Source organism: Mesoplodon bidens (genome assembly GCF_964165515.1).
Source record: "Mesoplodon bidens genome assembly, chromosome: 3".
Lineage (NCBI taxonomy): Eukaryota > Metazoa > Chordata > Mammalia > Artiodactyla > Ziphiidae > Mesoplodon > Mesoplodon bidens.
The window spans coordinates 125,354,819-125,378,250 of NC_138178.1; the positions used below are offsets into that span (position 1 = coordinate 125,354,819).

The following is a 23,432-nucleotide window of genomic DNA, read 5'->3' on the forward strand; positions in this document are numbered from 1 at the left end:
AAATTTTCAAGTGTATGGGATATAAAATCCATGAACTAGACCCTATACATTTTTATTTCTTCCTATATTCCCTTTCCTATAGTGGTTGTTTAATAAATATTTTGGGGGGTTGAATGTGCACTACATTTCATGAGTTAATCCCAGAATTGTGGAAGACAGCTCTACCTAATTTCTCTTTACCATATTGGAACACTTGGCATTATTCCTACTTGAATTGTCAGTTAACCTTGACTCTCAAATTTAAATTTTCAACCGCAATCTTCCTCCGCTAAGAACAGATTATTTAAGGCTGAGGGCTTGTGAAATAAAGGTCAGATATTCCAAATGGAAGGGAAAAAATACCAGTGACGTAAGCTGTAAATACTGTGTTCATCTCTTGTGGTAGGTTTCCTATTTTTTTTTTTTTTTTTTTTGCGGTACACGGGCCTCTCACGTCACGGAGCACAGGCTCCAGACGCGCAGGCCCAGCGGCCATGGACCATGGGCCCAGCCACTCTGCGGCACGTGGGATCCTCCCGGACCGGGGCACAAACTCGCGTCCCCTGCATTGGCAGGCGGACTCTCAACACTGCGCCACCAGTGAAGCCCGGTTTCCTATTTTTATTAAGAAAACCTCAGACGTTTTAGGAAGTCTCTGTAAACTGCTCTCATTTAATTTAACATACCTTTATTTTGTGTAATTTTAGCAATTTCTCTCCAAGGTCGTTTAGCATATTCTAATGGGGCATTTGGTAAGCCTTCTGGAGGTGTCTTTACTCTGAAAATATTCAAGCATGGATTTTGGACTGTTTGAATGATTGATATGAATAGGGCACTAGACTTTAGCTCCAAACATTCTTCATCAATGCTACCTGAGGCTAAATGATAAAAACAATAATAATACAAACAATAATATCTGATGTGGACAACTGACATTTTCTCAAACTTAATTTAGTGTGAGTGTAACCATTTTTAGAAATCTTTGCTACTTTTCTTTCATAATATATATTTTTTGGCTTTTCATTTGTTCTCTTTTTTTTAATTTTTGAATTTTATTTTATTTTTTTTATACAGCAGGTTCTTATTAGTCATCAATGTTATACACATCAGTATATGCATGTCAATCCCAATCGCCCAATTCATCACCCCCCCACCCCCCCGCGGCTTCCCCGCTTGGAGTCCATACGTTTGTTCTCTACATCCATGTCTCAATTTCTGCCCTGCAAACTGGTTCATCTGTACCATTTTTCTAGGTTCCACATATATGCGTTAATACACAATATTTGTTTTTCTCTTTCTGACTTACTTCACTCTGTATGACAGGCTATAGATCCATTCCCCTCTCAACCAATGACCCAATTTCATTCCTTTTTATGGCTGAGTAATATTCCATTGTATATGTATACCACTTCTTCTTTATCCATTCGTCTGTCAATGGCTATTTAGGTTGCTTCCATGACCTGGCTGTTGTAAAGAGTGCTGCAATGAACACTGGGGTGCATGTGTCATTTTGAATTGTGGTTTTCTCTGGGTGTATGCCCAGTAGTGGGATTTCTGGATTATATGGTAATTCTATTTTTTTTATTTTTATTTTTATTTTATTTTTTTTGTGGTCACAGGCTTCTCATTGTTGTGGCCTCTCCCATTGCAGAGCACAGGCTCCAGATGCGCAGGTTCAGCAGCCATGGCTCATGGGCCCAGCCGCTCTGTGGCATGTGGGATCTTCACAGACCGGGGCACAAACCCGTGTCCCCTGCATTGGTAGGCAAACTCTCAACCACTGTGCCACCAGGGAAGCCCTCGATTTTTATTTTGTAAGGAACCTCCATACTGTTCTCCATAGTGGCTGTATCAGTTTACATTGCCACCAACAGTGCAAGGGTGTTCCCTTTCCTCCACACTCTCTCCAGCATTTGTTGTTTGTAGATTATCTGATGAAACCCATTCTAACTGGTGTGAGGTGATACCTCATTGTAGTTTTGATTTACATTTCTCTAATAATTAGTGATGCTGAGTAGCTTTTCATGTGCTTCTTGTCCATCTATATGTCTTCTTTGGAGAAATGTCTATTTAGGTCTTCTGCCCAGTTTTGGATTGGGTTGTTTGTTTTTTTGATATTGAGCTGCATGAGCTGCTTGTAAATTTTGGAGATTAACTCTTTGTCAATTGCAAATATTTTCTCCCATCCTGAGGGTTGTCTTTTGGTCTTATTTATGGTTTCCTTTGCTGTGCAAAAGATTTTAAGTTTCATTAGGTCCCATTTGTTTATTTTTGTTTTTATTTCCGTTACTCTAGGAGGTGGATCGAAAAAGATCTTGCTGTGATTTATGTCAAAGAGTGTTCTCCCTATGTTTTCCTCTAAGATTTTTATAGTGTCCAGTCTTACATTTAGGTCTCTAATCCATTTTGAGTTTATTTTTGTGTATGGTGTTAGGGAGTGTTCTAATTTCATTCTTTTACATGTAGCTGTCCAGTTTTCCCAGCACCACTTGTTGAAGAGACTGTCTTTTCCCCATTGTATATCCTTGCCTCCTTTGTCATGGATTAGTTGACCATAGGAGTGTGGGTTTACCTGTGGGCTTTCTATCTTGTTGCATTGATCTAGGTTTCTGTTTTTGTGACAGTACCATATTGTGCTGATTACTGTAGCTTTGTAGTATAGTCTGAAGTCAGGGAGTCTGATTCATCCAGCTCCGTTTTTTTCCCTCAAGACTGCTTTGGCTATTTGGGGTCTTTTGTGTCTCCATACAAATTTTAAGATTTTTGCTCTAGTTCTGTAAAAAAATGCCATTGGTAATTTGATAGGGATTGCATTGAATCTGTAGATTGCTTTGGGTAGTATAGTCATTTTCACAATATTGATTTCCAATCCAAGAACATGGTATATCTCTCCATCTATTTGTATCATCTTTAATTTCTTTCATCAGTGTCATATAGTTTTCTGCATACAGGTCTTTTGTCTCCCTAGGAAGGTTTATTCCTAGGTATTTTATTCTTTTTGTTGCAATTGTAAATGGGAGTGTTTTCTTAATTTCTCTTTCAGATTTTTCATCATTAGTGTATAGGAATGCAAGACATTTATGTGCATTAATTTTGTATCCTGCTACTATACCAAATTCATTGATTAGCTCTAGTGGTTTTCTGGTGGCATCTTTAGGATGCTCTATGTATAGTATCATGTCATCTGCAAACAGTGGCAGTTTTACTTCTTCTTTTCCAATTTGTATTCCTTTTATTTCTTTTTCTTCTCTGATTGTCATGGCTAGGACTTCCAAAACTATGTTGAATAACAGCGGTGAGAGTGGATATCCTTGTCTTGTTTCTGATCTTAAGAGGAAATGCTTTCCATTTTTCACCACTGAGAATGATGTTTTCTGTTGGTTTGTCATATATGGCCTTTATTATGTTGAGGTAGGTTCTCTCTGTGCCCACTTTCTGCAGAGTTTTTATCATAAACGGGTGTTGAATTTTGTCAAAAGCTTTTTCTGCATCTATTGAGATGATCATATTGTTTCTTTCTTCAATTTGTTAACATGGTGTATCACAATGATTGATTTCCATATATTTACGAATCTTTGCATCGCTGGGAAAAATCCCACTTGATCATGGTGTATGATCCTCTTAATATGCTGTTGGATTCTGTTTGCTAGTATTTTGTTCAGGATTTTTGCATCTATATTCATCAGTGATATTGGTCTGTAATTTTCTTTTTTTTGTAGTATCTTTGTCTGGTTTTCGTATCAGGGTGATGGTGGACTCATAAAATGAGTTTGGGATTGTTCCTTCCTCTGCAATTATTTGGGAAGAGTTTGAGAAGGATGGGTGTTAGCTCTTCTCTAAATGTTTGATAGAATTCACCTGTGAAGCTATCTGGTCCTGGACTTTTGTTTGTTGGAAGATTTTTAATCAGTTTCAATTTCATTACTTGTGATTGGTCTGTTCATGTTTTCTATTTCTTCCTGGTTCAGTCTTGGGAGGTTATACCTTTCTAAGAATTTGTCCATTTCTTCCAGGTTGTCCATTTTGTTGGCATAGAGTTGCTGGTAGTAGTCTCTTAGGATGCTTTGTATTTCTGAAGTGACTGTTGTAACTTCTCTTTTTTCATTTCTAATTTTATTGATTTGAGTCCTCTCCCTCTTTTTCTTGATGAGTCTTGCTAATGGTTTATCAATTTTGTTTATCTTCTCAAAGAACCAGCTTTTAGTTTTATTTATTTTTGCTACTGTTTTCTCTGTTTCTATTTCATTTATTTCTGCCCTGATATTTATGATTTCTTTCTTTCTGCTAACTTTGGGTTTTGTTTGTTCTTGTTTCTCTAGTTCCTTTAGGTGTAAGGTTAGAGTGTTTATTTGAGATTTTTCTTGTTTCTTGAGGTAGGCTTGTATAGCTATAAACTTCCCTCTTAGAACTGCTTTTGCTGCATCCCAGAGGTTTTAGATTGTCATGTTTGCATTTTCATTTGTCTAGGTATTTTTTGATTTTCTCTTTGATTTCTTCAGTGATCTCTTGGTTATTTAGTAACGTAGTGTTTAGCCTCCATGTGTTTGTGATTTTTATGTTTTTTCCCCTGTAATTCATTTCTAATCTCATAGCGTTGTATTCAGAAAAGATGCTTGATATGATTTCAATTTTCTTAAATTTACTGAGGCTTGATTTGTGAGCCAAGATATGATCTATCCTGCAGAATGTTCTGTGTGCACTTGAGAAGAAAGTGTAATCTGTTGTTTTTGGATGGAATGTCCTATAAATATCAATGAAATGTATCTGGTCTATTGTGTCATTTAAAGCTTCTGTTTCCTTATTTATTTTCATTTTGGATTATCTGTCCATTGGTGTAAGTGAGGTGTTAAAGTCCCCCACTATTATTGTGCTACTGTTGCTTTCCTCTTTTACAGCTGTTAGCAGTTGCCTTATGTAATGAGGTGCTCCTATGTTGGGTGCATATATATTTATAATTGTTATGTCTTCTTCTTGGATTGATCCCTTGTTCATTATGTAGTGTCCTTCCTTGTCTCTTGTAACATTCTTCATTTTAAAGTCTATTTTATCTGATATGAGTATTGCTACTCCAGGTTTCTTTGATTTCCATTTGCATGGAATATCTTTTTCCATCCCCTGACTTTCAGCCTGTATGTGTCCCTAGGTCTGAAGTGGGTCTCTTGTAGACAGCATATATATGGGTCTTGTTTTTGTACCCATTCAGCAAGCCTGTGTCTTTTGGTTGGAGCATTTAATCCATTCACGTTTAAGGTAATAATCGATATGTATGTTCCTATGACCATTTTCTTAATTGTTTTGGGTTTCTTTTTGTAGGTCCTTTTCTTTTCTTCTCTTTCCCACTTAGAGAAGTTCCTTTAGCATTTGTTGTAGAGCTGGTTTGGTGGTGCTGAATTCTCTTCGCTTTTGCCTGTTTGTAAACTTTTTGATTTCGCCATCGAATCTGAATGAGATCCTTGCCGGGTAGAGTAATCTTGTTTGTAGGTTCTTCCCTTTCATCACTTTAAGTATATCATGCCACTCCCTTCTGGCTTGTAGAGTTTCTGCTGAGAAATCAGCGGTTAACCATATGGGAGTTCCCTTGTATGTTATTTGTCATTTTCCCCTTGCTTCTTTCAATAATTTTTCTTTGTCTTTAATTTTTGCCAATTTGATTACTATGTGTCTCAGCGTGTTTCTCCTTGGGTTTATCCTGTATGGGACTCGCTGTGCTTCCTGGATTTGGGTGGCTATTTCCTTTCCCATGTTAGGGAAGTTTCCGACTATAATCTCTGCAAATATTTTCTCTGGTCCTTTCTCTCTTCTCCTTCTGGCACTCCTATACTGCGAATGTTGTTGCATTTAATGTTGTCCCAGAGGTCTTGTAGGCTGCCTTCATTTCTTTTCATTCTTTTTTCTTTATTCTGTTCTGCAGCAGTGAATTCCACCATTCTGTCTTCCAGGTCACCTATCCGTTCTTCTGCCTCAGTTATTCTGCTATTGATTCCTTCTAGTGTAGTTTTCATTTCAGTTATTGTATTGTTCATCTGTTTATTTGTTCTTTAATTCTTCTAGGTCTTTGTTAAACATTTCTTGCATCTTCTCGATCTTTGCCTCCATTCTTTTTCCGAGGTCCTGGATCATCTTCACTATCATTATTCTGAATTCTTTTTCTGAAAGGTTGCTTATCTGTACTTCATTTCGTTTTTTCTTTCTGGGATTTTATCTTGTTCCTTCATCTGGTACATAGCCCTCTGCCTTTTCATCTTGTCTATATTTCTGTGAATGTGGTTTTTGTTCCACAGGCTGCAGGACTGTAGTTCTTCTTGCTTCTGCTGTCTGCCCTCCTTCTTTCATTATTTTAAATATATAATCTGAATAAAAACTGTAAAAAAAAATGGTTCTGAAGAACCTAGGGGCAGGACACGAGTAAAGACGCTGATGTAGAGAATGGACTTGAGGACATGGTGGGTGGGAAGGGTAAGCTGGGATGAAGTGGGAGAGTGTCACAGACATATATACACTACCAAACGTAAAACAGATAGCTAGTGTGAAGCAGCCACATAGCACAGAGAGATCAGCTTGGTGCTTCGTGACCATCTAGAAGGGTGGGATAGGAAAGGTGGGAGGGAGATGTAAGAGGGAGGAGTTATGGGGATATATGTATATGTATAGCTGATTCACTTTGTTATAAAGCAGAAACTAACACACCACTGTAAACAATTATACTCCAATAAAGATGTTAAAAAAAACAACAACTGTATTACTCATTCAAACAGTTTCCAGACAAGACCCCTAACCACTCCCAAGACTTCCAGATTGTTGTGTTTACACGTCTCCTATGTAGAAAGCCTGCATCAGCCACAGAACAATGTAAGACTAACATAAATGAGTGGAAGAAACAATTCCAAATTATTGAATAAATTTTTATAAAACACATTTAATATAAGGAGTAAAACCTATTTTCTAATAGGCAATGTCAAGCATAAAATATGCTTCTTGGTAAATTCTATATACCTAAATATGAATTTTATAACTATGCCTGCCATGTAGGCTGACATTAATACCATCCTTTACTGAAAAAGCACAAACAAATAGAATTAGGTATCTCTACAAGTATACTGTAAGCCCAATATTTCCTGAGGAATGTTCTGTGTACATGGTCAATAAAAACAATATTATGCAGTTCATTTTTTCTCTGGTAAGTTCATTAAACACAATACCAATTTAAGGGTCTAAGAGCCACAGTAAAGATATGAGCTAGCCACGTTTAGTTCCAGTTCCAATGCTATATAGGTGAAGAGGCATTTTCAATGCCTATGAAAAGAAAGTGGGAATGGCTGTAGAAGAGATAATTCAAAGTTTTTTTAGGGGGATATTTTCCCTACTGACATGCTGATTAAAACACTATTTTTTTTGGCCCTTATCAGGGACAGTTATAATACCCCTTCCAATAAACACAAGAGTCAACTGAGAGAGAGGAATTTTTCAACACCTAAAGAGTAAATTCAATCTGTATGAAATTAGTCCTGCCTAAGGCCAGTGTGAAAGGCAGCCATCCATTCAGAAATGAGGAAACTGTCTCCATATCCAGGAAGACTCTAAAGTTTGGAGTAAATCTCACTATTTTAAAATTGTGTTTTTTTTCATTGTATCCTGAGCCATTCAAAATTTAAATATATGTATATAGAAACAGATAAAAAAATAGGTGAAAGAGTTCACAAACAGAATAGAGACAGTAGTAGAAAATCTTATATGCTAGGAATGAGACAAGCAATTTCAAAGTAATCTCAGGAATCCTTGCAGCATAATTCTAGAACTTGGGCACCCTAGCAGAGAGCAATATGTTTAACAAGGGGCCCAGTAAAATATAGTTGACCCTTAAACCACATGGGTTTGAACTGTGTGGATTTTCAATAAACACTATACTATACTATAGCATTACATGATCACGGGCTGGTTGAATATGAGGATGTGGAACCTCGAATATGGAGGGCCTGACTATAATATACTCGGATTTTTCACAGCTCAGGTGTCAGTGACCCTAACCCCCACATTGTTCAAGGGTCAACTGTATACACATAAATGAGGAATAAGGAATAACTGAGATTTTTGCCTCAATCATTAGAAAATATATTGATGTTTGTACAAACAAATAAGTTATATGTGGATTTAACTTAATTTCCTAGTAAGTTCACAGAGTTCAGCTTTGTTATGATTTTATTTCTTAATTAACAGGGTTTCAGAAGTCTAGGTTAGAGGTTAGCACACTATGGCCTATGGGCAAAATATGGCCCACCACTTGTTTTTGTAAATAAAGTTTCACTGGAACAAAGTGGTACCCATTCATTTTATTGTCTGTGGCAGCTTTCTTACTATATTAGCAGAGCAGAACAGTTGCAACAGAAACCATATAGCCTGAAAAACTAAAATATTTATTATCAGACTCTTTTTGACTACATGGAAGTTTTCTCTGATCAAATCACTATCAGGTCTTACATGTGTTAGTCTTACTTATGACTTCCTCTTACGTAAAACAACCCATCACACACTATAGTCATTCTATAAAACTTCAGTTCTGATTAGCAAAATTTCATGAGTTTCTACTCCTCCTTAACTTGAAAAGGGCAAAGAAGCAAATCCAATTAAGAAGACAATCATGTGTCTTTTGCTCTCATGCTCATCAACTATTCTTATTAGTTGTGTACCATAGTCCTCTATTATCAAGAACTTTTATTTCACAGGTGTGAATACTTGTACAGACAATTAACTATCATAATTATAGTAACTAGCCAGGTAGTCAGCAGCAAAAATAAAATTTCCAACGAATTTTCTCAATTTGTTACCTTCTCTGTTTACCTATGCTTATGTTGCTGCCTCCGGTTTAATCCTCTAAATCTTGCTCCATTTTCTGCTATATAAAATGTCCCTGTACTCAAACAGGGGAGAAAAAAAATCATCAAATTTGTATTGAGTCTTCTGCTATATGTGCCTACCAGATGTCTCACCACGGAATTCCACAGATCACCAGGCTCACTGTTTATATTTTCTAGGCATGATGCAGATGCTTCAGAGTTTACTATAAACCTACGAGTTTTCAGGTAATGCAAAGGAATACATGCAAGCTGAAGAGCACCGAAGGACTTTATGCATAACAATACTGGAGGAAGCAATGGGATATTTTTCATCAATCCTCTGAAAATTAAAAATCTACTGTAACAATTCTACTTATGTAAACAAATAAGAAACAAGAAACAATATTTTAAGGGTTGATTTTAACTGTTGCCAAAATTTTAGACTAAAATTTACATGCATTTTCCAGCAAGTATGTGAAGGATTTTCATTTTACAAGATTAACTGCAACAATTAATATTTCAGTATATTTAATTTTTTAATTGAGAACTTTACAATTACTACAATGCAAGTTACCTGCAGTCTAGCCACATAAAATACAGCTTCATTAAGGATAATAATAAAATTGAAATAAACCAATAAAACTTGTTTGTATTAGTATCAGTTAATATTAATTCTACAGTAAAAAGCAAGAATCACATAATATTTCTGGGACTTTCTTCATCCTGTATATTTTTCCAAATGTTTTCTCCCTTCACTGTCACTGTCATAATGCTCCTTCTAGCAAGATTTAACTTAAATATTGTTTTTCTGTGGAATTTTCCTGTGCCCACATTGACAAAAACCTTCACGATTCCTACAGAAGTCTGATAAAACTTTAAGTACAGCATCCATTCCACTATATATTGTGTCTTATTTTTAAATCATCTGACAACTAAGTAACTTGACAACTTAGATTGTAAGCTCCCTAAGGGCAAGGCCCACTGTCTGTCACCATAAGACATACAGCCAGATACAGAGCAGTAACACAGTAAAAGACCTGCAAGGGACATGATTTTAACTTGACAGAACAACAAATACTCACAATAAAACAGTTTGCATGTTTGCAGAACCAGGAGGAAAATAAATATTTCTAATGTTGAGTTAATGTGAAAAGAAGACATAATCTATTATCACATATATCATAGTTTTTATTATTCAGTCAGATGCATGAGGAAAACTTCAAAATGTATGTAGCCTCTCTCTTCAAAGGTTTTTTTTTTAAATCAAATCACTGCCTTTTAAAAATATGAATAATTCTGTAAACTAGGATTTACCTTCCTGAGATATTTTATATTTCAATTTTAAAGTCCTCAAAAACATATCTAGAGATGCAGTTCTGTCATTTAAAGAAACAGTTTTCAAACTATTAGGCAGAAGTGCCTTAGGGTACCTCATTCTCATCTAAATAAGTTTCATATATGTCTCTTAAAACACAGTAACAACTAAGATTCAATGTAAGATTTTTTATGAAAAACAAAAGGTTCAGATTTTTTTTAAGTTTAAGATGTCATCCTAAAATTGCTTACATTTAACATAATCACAATGCTTAACACATAAAAAAACCACTGACCACTTGGTCAATTCTAAATTCCCTAAAATAGTAATAACTAGCAAAACCCAAAATCTAAAAGGGCCCCATACATTTACTTATGTCTTAACAGTAGTTTCCTTCTTTTTGACTTTGCTGAATTTGTGGGAATTTCCTCTGAATCCTATATGGTTCATAGAATTAATACAGTTTAAGATTTTCCTCCATGCTATAGCTTGTTCAAACTCTATCCCCAGTAATATCTCTATATTTCAGATTAAAGTACTGCTTTAAGTGGAGTCTTCTACTCTGTGGGGATAAAAATAATTTTTATTGATACCAACTAAATCACACAATCTCTGATCTACAGATCTTTATACTGCACTTTGGTATTCAACTCTACTGTAAGCAAAATGAAACATCAAATCCAGTTTCAGCATGAAAATAGAATATGTAATCACATTCGTGACTTATCCTTTGGGTTAAACACCATCTTCTGTAGACCTCTCTATCAAAATACAATCCCGTGCACAGGCCAGTCCCGCAAGCATGTCACCTGTGCAGCCATGCTTAGAAGGGTCCCACACTTGGTTTAATGCTCTGGTATTGCCATCATGGAATCCTTATCAAGTTCTGAACAAGGGACACATTTTTAAAAATTTCACTGGATGCCACAAATTATGGAGCCAGTCCTGCCCCTGAGAGTGATAACATATTAAATAATAGTATAAATTGGTCTATGAATGATTTTCTTAAAGTCTGCAGGGAATTACAAGATCAAGAAGAGAGACACCAAATGTCTACCTTGCAGAGGTAATAATAGGAGGAGGAAAGAAACCTAAAAGGAAAGCTACATGCAAAAATTAGCTCATTTTTTGATTTAATTATAATTTATTGAGTATCTTCTAAGTGCCATGTATTGTTCCAGAAGCTGATATTACAACAATGAACAATACAGAGAAAGCCCCAGCCTTCATGGAGCTTCCACTCTAGGGAGGAGACAGACCACAACTAGGTCTGTCTGTGGTGGGTAGGGAACAGAAAAGGGGAGTGTTTTGGATTTAATATATCTCCTTCATCTCGAGTACTGTCACCTTTGGTAACCAGACAAGTAATAATGGTTAAAAAACCTTAATTATTACAACTAAACTTTTATTAATAAGAGGCATTTCTTGAGGATTTTCTGCTTTTCTGATCATCTTTTGGAATTTTCCTTTTAAGATTTTTGGAAATTTCATGAATCAATGCTGGTCATTTACAATACAGTTTCAAATAGGTAACTAACTAGTGTATATAAAAATGAATGTTAGGACTCATTTTGTGAATAATTATATAATGCTCCTTTCTCCTCTCCATTCTCTGCTCCCTCTTTTGTCTAAGTTTACTAGTATATGAACTGCACTCCCACCAGACAAGTCTGGTTAGATAGGAGCACTGATTCTTTACATGTAAGTTTTTGTCATTGGTTTCAAAAAAGAAACAAGCAAACAAAACCAGGCAAACAACCAACCAAACAAAGCAATGGTCATAATTCAGTGTAGACCATCTGGAAAATTGTCTCTCATAAATAAAGAAAAATGATCATGGATTTTACAAAATTGTTCTTACTCTTATGGGAAATATCATATATGGGTGTCCCTAGGATGTTGATGTAGGCATTCAATGGATATCTGTTGATTGAATAAATACATAAATGAATGATGACTGACTGAGCATATCAACAGCTTTCCTTAGATATCCTCAAATGAGTCCATCTAGGGATAGCACTAATTTTGAACACAAGTTAGATAAAAAATAGTTATTGTGGTTTTGTTTGTTTGTTACCTAGAAAAGGACATATTTCCAAACACAAGTACCTTTCATCACCCTAGAATGGAATAACCTTTAGAAATAATGCAGAATGGTGAAAAGTAAGCACATTTGGTCAGCCTGAGGTATGGACTATATCCCTTAAGGAGTAAAATCAATCCAGTGTGCATTGCAATTGTAATCATGAAAAGACACAAAATCTCAGGTCAATCTGTTAACATACAAGAGTCAAAATACTGCCTGACTGGAAAGGAGAAGCCAACCATTTAAATTCCCTCAAAGCTCTGTGATGACCTAGATGGGTGGGATGGGGGTGGGAGGGAAGTCCAAGAGGGAGGAGATATATGTATACATAGAGCTGATTCACTTAATTGTACAGCAGAAACTAACACAACATTGTAAAGCAAATATACTCCAATTAAAAAAAAACAGTATGTCTGCTATCTACATTTGTGCTCTATGTTTTCAACACACATTATTCGCCCTAGGATTATATAAAAATCCTAAATTAAAATTCAGTCTAGTAACAAGCTGGCAAAACAAATAAAGCAACGTTGGAGTTCTCCAGATGCATACTGATTGCAGTTCATAGAATCACAGGGCTTTAAAACATCCTAAGAATTAAGCTAATATGTCCTCCCATACCAAAATTACCCTGTAATTTTCCTTATCCATAGACATTCATTTAATTGAGAGAAAACTGATAGCATATTTTTGGTTTTAACCTTAATAGAAGAAATTTCACTCCAATCTATTTTTGTATTTAGCCATTCTCATTGTGAAGAGATTCTATCATAAGGTTCTTGAAAGAGTCACATCTAATTACCATTTTAACTTGTTTATCATTGGTTTTTGTTGGTGGGAAATACATTTCTATATTCCTTATATTTGAATACTCAAATTATCTCTTGGTATTTTCTTCTATGGACTAAATAGCTTCTGCTTGCTTCACATTTCTGAAAATTGTCCTAATTCTTTAGCCATTTGGTGTTTAACATTATTAATTAACATAATTTTAGGCTTTACAGAGAGTTCCTAGTTAATAATTTAAAAACTGGTACCATTTAACCCAGAAGCCTATACCTATCATAGACAACACTATTAACTTTATTTTCACTATTTCTGTAAAACCTCATGTAAATCTAAATCAAATCTAAGTCTAAATCAAAACCTAATGTAAATCTAATCAAAATCAAAGTCTCTTAATATGATATTTATTGGGCATTTGGAATGTTAGGATTTTGGTTTCAGGAAGCTTTTTGAAAATTAGAATGTTCTTAGCTTGGCTGAAGACTATTTTGTTTTACGTAAAAAAAGAAAATTATTCTCAATGTGAACATCTTTTGAATCATAAATATGCTTCTTACCTGTGCTGCTGGATATATTAACATCAATACTGATATCAGATATTCCTCCTCCCTTCAGAGATGCTACACATGTGTATGTCCCAAAATCCGTGAATTTTAAATCAATGATGTCCAAGTTTGTCGTTCCCGGGGAGACATCCGGATCAGTCTGCGTAATAACCATCCGTTCAGAACTTCTTAATGGACGACCATTTTTAAACCAACTAAATGTTAACTCCTCAGAAGGAACAGCTTCTACTTGGCAAGATATTTTCACCTCACGCCCAATCTGGATGTTGTCATCTTTGTGATAAGGATCTGGTGTGATCCAAAATCGTCCTTTTTTTAATGCTAAAACATAAAAATTTCGTAAGTTATTAGTGTTACTTTCATAATGTTAGGGATGCATTCACTCTAGGTAGTCATCTCTGGGCTGAAATAAAGTAAAACAAAATAAAGAAAAATGTACATATGTTTCTTCAGTTTCCAAGTAGTGTGCATATTAATAAACCTCATTTAGGTAATTTAGAAATAATCTAAAGATCTAAGTTACTTAGACACTCTAAAACTGATTTTTATAACTTGGATAATATTTTCCAATAATATAAAAAATGCTTTAAATCTATATAGGATACTTAAACATTGTTGCCATTGAATTTTGAACAAATGATGAAACATGTTTTTATAAAGTCATTAGGTATTAGAGATTAAAATAATTATATGGATCATTAAGCCCAATTCCTTACCCATGTCATACTTTAAATATGGCACAATTTCCCAAATAACTCAAATATTGCACAAATTTCATATTAAAGAAAATTCTTCTAAGGTTGTATCTACATGCTGACCAAAACTAGTTTGGTAAAAATTCAGTCAGTTCATATTCATGAGGTATTTTCAATAGAAGTGAAATAACCTGAATTGAAAGAAATACTTTTTTCAAAAAATTTGCTATGATGGCTCTATTCCACCATTCATAGATGTCTCCAGTAGAAACTGTTTGCTGGCTATTTCATGCAGATGGCCAAAAGAACCTCTTGGCAGATGGCTTGGAAAACATGCTGTGTTTGTATCCTAACAGCAGTGCTTCCTGAGTCTAAGGTCAGTGCTGTTCTCACAACCTGTGTCAGTAATGATAACTACCAGAAACTGCCGGGGGAGCATCTATTGGCTTCTTAAGGACTCCAGTTCTTAACTCTGAATGATACCATGTACTCAATTTAGAATAGAGTTTGTTCCTTTTTATGGCAGTTATACTCATATACACATCTTTCTCTTTTCCAACATCCTACTCATGCCCCTTTCCTTTAACATCACCATCCCTATATGATGAAATGTAGCATATGCAGTGAAACATAATTATCAGAATAAAATATTGTTCATTCACTTTTACAATTAAACCTAAATATATGATGACACTGGCAAAAGTGACGTGAATTTAGAAGACCTGCAGTTATTGGAGGCCTTCTAACTGCATTCTGGGTAAACTTTCCTCAATTTAACTTGATTTTCCTCAGTCCAATAAAGGCCAGGAAATACCATGGAAATCTGTAGAACTATTTAAGAATGCACTAGAGATTAATACATTTTTAAATCTTAAAAAAATCATTTTAATTTTCTTTACTTTTCAGCCTGAAATATTTTCATCTGCTTTCTTGTTTGCATCTTAATAAGAAGAGAGAAATGAGTATCAAAAGCAACGTTTATATCATTCTTTTTATTCAAGAAATATTTATAGGGCTCCTGTTCAGGACTAGGCACTAGGCAAGGACCTTATAACATGAGATGAACAAAACAGACATAAACTTGACCCTCATGTGTGGCAAATTGTGTACTCATAACTTATAGTCCAGTTTATCTACCCAATGCATATGATACCTATGTCTAAAAAAAGATATGAAATGCTTTATAAGTTTGAAGAAGTCTGAATCTCAGAGGAGAATCCTCCAAAATATTGTCTAGAAAATGCACAAAGCTTCAGTCTTAATGAAAATACCGAAAGACAAATACTTAAATCACATTCTTATATTGTTGTTTGTCACATCTTCCAAATGCAACTTATGAAACGTATTTATTCCCAACCATAACTTTATCAGTACATGACTTCAGGATGAAATCAGGAGAAATTATGGCATTCTATTATGTACAGTCATATATTTATATTTTAATAGGGTGCTGAAATATATGACTTTATATCTAGAAAAGGAAATGTGCTGAAAATGTCCATATCTGGCTACTATATTTAGTATAATATACTGTGCACATATAATTCAAATGCAATTAAATTTCTGTAGCACAAAGCAAATTATAAGATCATAGAATGTCCTTTAATTTTTTTAACAGACCTAAAAAAACAGTATGTCAAGGAGCATTTACTTTTGTTAGCATTCATAACATTTAAATGAAAGTTTCCTTTCATTTGGTAAGAATTTTCCTTATCCTGTTTCTATAGAGAAATAATAAAGCTATAAAAAAGTTAAACAGACGATTCATACTTTTCAAAGATAAAAATTATATATATATATATATGTGTGTAATAGTTTCATATGGGGGTACATTTAGGATAAATTCCACTCCTAAGTTATATGTTGGTTGTCATATACAAATATGACAAAAAACTCTGATGTTTCCGTGATTAAAATTTATTGACTAGGCAGCTATTGTTTTCTAGCTTTGTTCTCTGTACAGTGACATAGTAAAGTGATACTGATGTTGAGAGAACTGCAAATTCATCAGACTAATTAGATTTAAACTACTAAACAATTCAAAAGCCACTGATAAAAAAACAAGAGATCAATATCTATGTTACATATCATGGACTGTTTTATTCATGAGAAATAACTTTTAAAGTCCAAAGTAAAAATATTTTAAATATTATAAATCTAATAATCAATTCAGAAATAAAATTAAATATGATATGTAACTATATATATATATATTTTTTTTTTTTTGCTGTACGCGGGCCTCTCACTGCTGTGGCCTCTCCCGTTGCGGAGCACAGGCTCCGGACACACAGGCTCCGCGGCCATGGCTCGCGGGCCCAGCCGCTCCGCGGCATGTGGGATCTTCCGGGATAGGGGCACGAACCCGTGTCCCCTGCATCGGCAGGCGGACTCTCAACCACTGCGCCACCAGGGAAGCCCGTAACTATATTTTTTATAGAAAGCAATATAAGCAAGTGGGCTTTGAAGAACGAACTCATTGCCACAAATATTTGTTGATCTCAGTATCAGACAATTCTATGATTTGGCCAAAGTCAATCATATTAGTCTTTCAAATGACATATTCTGAAAAGGAAAAGAGGGACAAGTCAGTCTGTCAAGTGAGCTAAATGTAGGGAATATCAGAATAAGTAGCATGGATCAATTGACTGGAAAGCCATCTCTTTGAGTTTGTTTTATGTTACTCCATAACAAAATATCTGGTTTTGCATAATGAACAGAAATGTTCTAAGGAAAAAAAAAGTGTGTGTGTGTGTGTGTCTGTGTGTGTGTGTGTGTGTAGCCATCTGACAATTTACTTAATTTTCTAATTTATTTTGGCTGCTCAGTAAACTAAGAGATAGCTCTGCTAACTAGGCACAGGTGCATTAAGAACTTGAAACCCAATTCTAGTTTTTCATTTCTATGTGGTCCGATATGGGCAATCTAATTTTTATGGGTCAAGTGCATCATTTATAAAAATAGGAGGTGACAGTATTACGCTCCCTCTGAGACCCATTGTGAGAAATAGCTTATTAACAATAGAGTAGAGGTTTGAAAATATGAAGTGTTTAATATAGTTAATCAACGGGGAAGCAGGTTTCTTCGTTTATAATTAAACACTATTTTCAGTGAACAATTTATAGTAGTTCATGCAATGTTAAAGTCATTTCCTGCTACCAGTTAAGATTTCAAATACTTAAAATCAATCTGTGATTAGTACCAGAGTATAACAGGGGTCCAACAGGCATAACAAGACTCTATAGAACTAAAGAAATTCTATGGAAAAAGAGAGGAGAAATCCTTCCCCAAATGCAATTTCTTAGCCTGAATATAGAAAATCCCGTAACACCAGCCTGAGATAACATTAGGTTTAGCTTAATGTATCATAAATTGTGATGGATGAACCTCAAAAGGTACTTGTTTAGTCTGGAAATGCATGTAAAGAACTGGCATCAAGCTGAGCCTCTGTTCTGGATAATCAGCTTAGAAACACTGCAGTATAACCCATAGCCTCCTTTCATAATATTGTGAGAACTGAATGCAACTGGCTCACATTCACTTTTGAGAGGTTACTTGCCAGGACATTCTAATTGCACTCACTAAGTCCCTCTACTTTGAGATTTACAAAGGTGTTCTGAGAATAGAATGAAACTAGTGTATAAATGTAAGGCCACTGCAAAGATCTGGGTAGGGCTTGCTGTGGACCTTTCCCTAGAGATAAAAGTGGATTTTTGCCTATGAATGACTAAAGTTCTAAGGCACACTTCAATTATTTAAAATTAGATTACTTCTTGAGTTTATCCTTGAGCTAAAGACCACGGGCTTTGGAGAATTCTAGGCCCATGGCTTCCAGGAATACAATATGCAGATAAAAACAAAGAGGAGGCTGTGAGATTGTATCTTTCCTATAGCTATAGATTTAAAATGATAAAATGCACTGATTGTTTGTCAGATGTTCCATGAATTATACAACACATAATAGTCTGTATTAAAATAAAATTTGTAGATGGAACAAAAATAACATTAAATTAAATGACATTTTTTTTAATGTTTTAAATTTTAATGACAAAGCATCTCTTTGGAGAAAAGAAATATCAGGTGTCAGCTTCTGAAACTCTGCTAAGAATTTGTTTCAGAAGGATGATGAGACACAGACTGACCACTGACCACCATTCCAAGTAGATAAATTAGTTAAAAATCTCCAAATATATCACTTCTTACAATCTCAGTAGGATTCTGGTCAACATGAAACACTGGCAAAATGTTGTTAAGAAGAATGAATCTAGAAATAATTAATAGTGTAATCAGACAAATAAAAATTGATTTTCTATTCATGTATTCTCTGTTAAAGACAATAAAAATACCTGAATGAAAAAAGTATTTGGTAGTCGTACTGGATGCCAACTGAATAAAGAGCTGGAAATATATTACATCAGCAAAGCAACTTGGGATAGTAAATGATAGTATAGAGATATAATCTGTCCTATTATAAATTAGATGTCTATCTTTCTCCTCAAGGGGACTGTGAACACCTGGGGAGTGGGCCCATGCCTTACTCTCTTTTTTGTCCCTAATCCTGAACCCGGTTCCTTGTTATAGTTGGTATTCAATGGTTTTCTTTAAAATCAAGTAAACTTGACAAAGCATTAACTTTATAGATTCTAATTGTTTCCATTCAGTCTGATATGTCTATGTTAACTCTGTTTCTGTTTGGTAGTCTTATGTTCTGAGATGCATGGGGGGAAACAGGATAGAGAAAAAAGAAAAAAAATGATATCTTCAAGGATTTAAGGTTTTTCTTTTGGGAGCAAAATATATTTGATGAACTAACAGTATTAACATAGGGATATATGTGAGGAAGGGAATTCTGTACAGAAAAACTCAGGAGACATCATTCCATCATACCTACTGACTAGCTAGCTTTGTGTCCCAGTTATATAATGTGCCAGGCACATCAGCTATCAAACAAGATATCAGTTACTCATCCCTGCTTTGTAAAGGAGACTGAATTTCATGCAAAAGGGCTTGTTCACATGCTTTAGAGCTCAGCTGATAATTATTTCTAAGGAAATATGCAAGAAGGAAGAAAACTGACATCTAAACATAGTTATATTATCTAAAATAGCATTTGCCAAAACGTGTTTCAGAAAAATGTTAATAGGAATCATGTTAAAAGAAAGCAGAACGAACACAGTTTGAGGATTGACTATGTAAGTAAAAGTTCGTTTTTCTGCAGAACTTTTCAGAGCTTTGAATATGCTAATATGCACATCGCAACATTCCTAGAGGGGCCGCTAATACTTAACAAAAAAACCTTTATTTGTGAAACGGCTTTCAGGACTAGTATCTCCCAGAATAAAGTAAGAGAATCTACTAGTTGATGAAAATCATTGAAATGACTTTAAAATTAGACTCCATTCTTTTTTTTTTGAAAGTTTTTTTTTTAACCAGCCCTATTCAAGTCACTGAACGTTATGCTATTTTTTAAAATTAATTAATTTATTTTTATATTTATTTTTGGCTGTGTTGGGTCTTCGTTTCTGTGAGAGGGCTTTCTCTAGTTGTGGCAAGCGGGGGCCACTCTTCATCGCAGCTTCTCTTGTGAGCACAGGCTCCAGACGCGCAGGCTCAGTAGTTGTGGCTCACGGGCCCAGTTGCTCCGCGGCATGTGGGATCTTCCCAGACCAGGGCTTGAAGCCATGTCCCCTGCATTGGCAGGCAGATTCTCAACCACTGTGCCACCAGGGAAGCCCCTAGACTCCATTCATGATGTTTTAGTCATTTCCATTATGAGCATCACAAAATGATAGAAAAGATATAACTCTCTTGTGAAAATAAAATTTATAATTAAAAAAACTAAAGGACAGGGGAAATGTCTAATGGCACAATGAATTTATAAAACAAACTTCAGAGCCATCTAATAAAGCTATCTGCACTAACAGCAGTGTGGCTCCTTCCTTTCCCAAACAACCAGGATTTCTTAAAACTGAATTAACAGTTTGTTCCTATCTTGGAAATGCACATTTTGAAATATGCAAATAGTGTGAAAAAGGAATTAAATGTATTAACATCTGTATAATTTGCAATTATTGATATAAGCTAGAAAGACATAATCTAGCTCAGTTGCTTGAGGAGATAATAATAATATTTATTTATTTATATTTTATGTTGTTATAAAAAAGTATTTAAAGTGTTATGAGAAGTATTAAAACTTCTAGAAGATGGATAGAAGGAGGAAGTTCTATTTTTTTCTTATATACTGTTCAGCATTCTTATACTCACTTCCCTTTATCTAACAACACCAATCGCCAACCCATAGTCTGAATGAAAGTTCATTAATAATGCAAGAACCAAAAACTCATTACACCCATTTCCTAAAAGTAGTTTAAAATAGCACCCCTGATAATTTGAATGCAGAATTAAATGCTGAAAGGAAGCTGGGGTTCTGTTTAATTGTGAAGTATCAAGGCTCTATTTATTTTGTGAATTTACTCAAAGCTAATTACTGCAGTTAATCATTCAAAATGTTCAAGCAAAGTATGGTTGAATTTTTTGTCTTCTAATGTCCTTGCTCAATAGAATAACTGCAGGTATTTTGAGTAGAAATGAAAGGAAGAAAAAATCTTTTAGGGTGGCATAAATTTTGCTTTTTGATGTAAGCCCTTCCTTGAGAGGTGAAAAAGAAGTAGACTAAATTCATATTATTACTATCATCATTATTATTTTGCCATTCTTATTTCAGCCCTATCTTAAGTAAGGAGTAAATATATATTAGCTATAAATTATCGGAGTGTCCATATAATGTCATAAATAGAAACAAACACTTTCATAGATAGTAATACCATTGTACTGTGTAAATGGTATTTGACATAGTATATCTTAGCACTAGTTACCTGAATAGGAGAATATTAATCAGCACAATTTACGCATCCTATGTCATTAAAAATCAGTAGGTATTTTGAGCTTACCTTTTCTATCAAATTAAATATATCCCTTCACTATGAGAAGAGGAACGAGTCCAGGATGAGTTATATTTTTTGTTAGTTTTTAAAGACTTAGGACTAGAAACAGCTATAACATGAACTGCAGCTTAGAAAAGCCTGTGCTAAACACAGTTCTTCTGAAGTCTTTTTGAAAATAGTACATCCTTAATATTTATGGAATTGATCATGTAGTAGTGCAAACTGGATGAAAATAATGAGACTAACAAAGTAAAAATTGTTCTTTACTTTTTTTGCTTTCCTTATTTTCTGTCTCAAAAGCTGTGGACTTTCTCCTTTCCAAAATGATCCTGCCCATCTGCCAACCTCTCTCCCTGTACCCTGATGCTATGCATTCTTTTGGTTATCCACTTTCTTTTGAAGTTTCAATATTTTCTCTTTCATATGCTATTTAATTTCAGAGCAGAAAGTTGTTTAGGTCACATCTAAACTTAGAAGACATTCCTTAACCCTAATAATCCTGCAAATTATTTGCAGCATTTTTCTTAAAAAAAATAGTGAAACACCAATTGCCTCCTTGTGTCATTATGCACTCATTCAATTTGACAGTTCACACCTTGGTTTTCACTGGTGCTATTCTGACACTGAAGTCTCAAAGGTTAGCAATAACCTCTTACTCAGTTAACACAAAGATATTTTCCAGTTCTTCTCCATGTTTATATCACTTGCATTTTGCACTTCATATCACTTTCCATTACTGATTCTTTCTTCCTTCTTGAACATTCTTTCTACAGACTTCTATGACTAGGAAGATGTAATATTTAAGGAAATAAATTAGTTTGACTTTGCACATTTGCATCACAATTGTCATGACACACTTCCTAGTTCCCTACTTCATTGGAATTTCATCATTCAAACAGTAGTTGTAAAGTCAGTCTTTGTTGAGAAAGAAAGGATGTTTATAAATTATTTTGTCATAATTGCAGATCACAGAGTTTTTACTTAATCTTCTACCTTCCAATTTGCTGCGCATGTTTGGGGACATGTGATCATTGTTTGTTTTGTTTCTTGATGCACAAAAGATTGCAACATATTCAATTTAAATTAAAATAATGATTTAATCATTTGAATATATTATTTCATTTTTAATATTAAAGAGCAAGGAAAATAACCTAGGTATGTTGAACAACCAAATGAAAAATATCTGTACTCACTAGGAATTTATAAAAATGGTCTTAACTATCTTATCATATTTTGAGAGGAGCTCAAGTGTCAATACCAATGACAAAAACCAACTAAACATTCCCGTCAGTGTGACTAAACATTAGACAGGTTTCTTCCTGACTCTAGGCCCCTGGTCTCCCTTTTCTTAGAGCATTTAACTTTAGAAAACTTTCAGTTGTAGATTCCTTCTCTGCCCCTTTAATTTGTAAATCTTCTACAAGCCAGAAATGGTTTTCTTAAGGACCCAGGAGCCATCTGTCTAAAATGTACTGGCATACCTCAGAGATACTGCGGGTTCAGTTTCACATCACCACAATAAAGCAAATATTCAGATAAACCGACACAAATTTTTTAGTTTCTCAGTGCATATTAAAGTTATGTTTACACTATACTGTAGTCTATTAAGTGCTCAATTTAGCATTATGTCTAAAAAAAGCAACGTACATACCTTAAAGAATACTTTATTGCTCAAAAATGCTAATCATCATCCAAGCCTTCAGCAAGTCCTAACATTCAGCAAGTCCATGCAATGGTGACATCACGGATAACCATAACAAATATAACAATAATGAAAAAGTTTGAAATATTATGAGAATTACAAAAAATGTGATACAGAGACACAAAGTGAGCAAATGCTGTTGAAAAAATGGCCCCAATAGTCTTGTTTAATGCAGCATTGCCGCAAACCTTCAATTTGTAAAAAAAAAAAAAAAAACACCACAATATCTGTGAAGCAAAATAGAGTGAAGTGCAATAAAATGAGGTATGCCTGTAATCATCAGAAGAGATAGTACTTCTAATCCCAGTTTCTATAGGAGGGTAGGAACCTAAGTTTGAAAACACCACTTAGCAAGCACAGATGGCTTAATCACATTCACCAACCTCCCCTAATGTCTTCTAGTACCTTTCCATTAGCTCATCCTAGTATTTAAAAATCCTCTGTCTTTTGTTTCAGCAGAGTTACATTTAATCTCTCTCCTCTAGTGCAAGAGTCGTGACTCCTTTTGCAACAGTCTTGAATACAGTCTTC

General features: G+C 34.7%; 1 protein-coding gene across 5 annotated transcripts in view; it reads right to left on the minus strand.

The window, feature by feature from the left end:
• MDGA2 (MAM domain containing glycosylphosphatidylinositol anchor 2) overlaps nucleotides 1-23,432 on the minus strand; it is an 820,633-nt gene that overhangs the window by 210,100 nt on the left and 587,101 nt on the right. For all 5 annotated transcript variants that reach the window (XR_014015308.1, XM_081227678.1, XM_081227679.1 and 2 more), the window contains one exon: nucleotides 13,555-13,884. Coding sequence is in view for 4 of the 5 variants with exons in the window: in XM_081227678.1 (XP_081083804.1) it covers nucleotides 13,555-13,884 (330 nt within the window). In the remaining variant the exon portion in view is untranslated. The remainder of the gene's footprint in view (nucleotides 1-13,554; nucleotides 13,885-23,432) is intronic.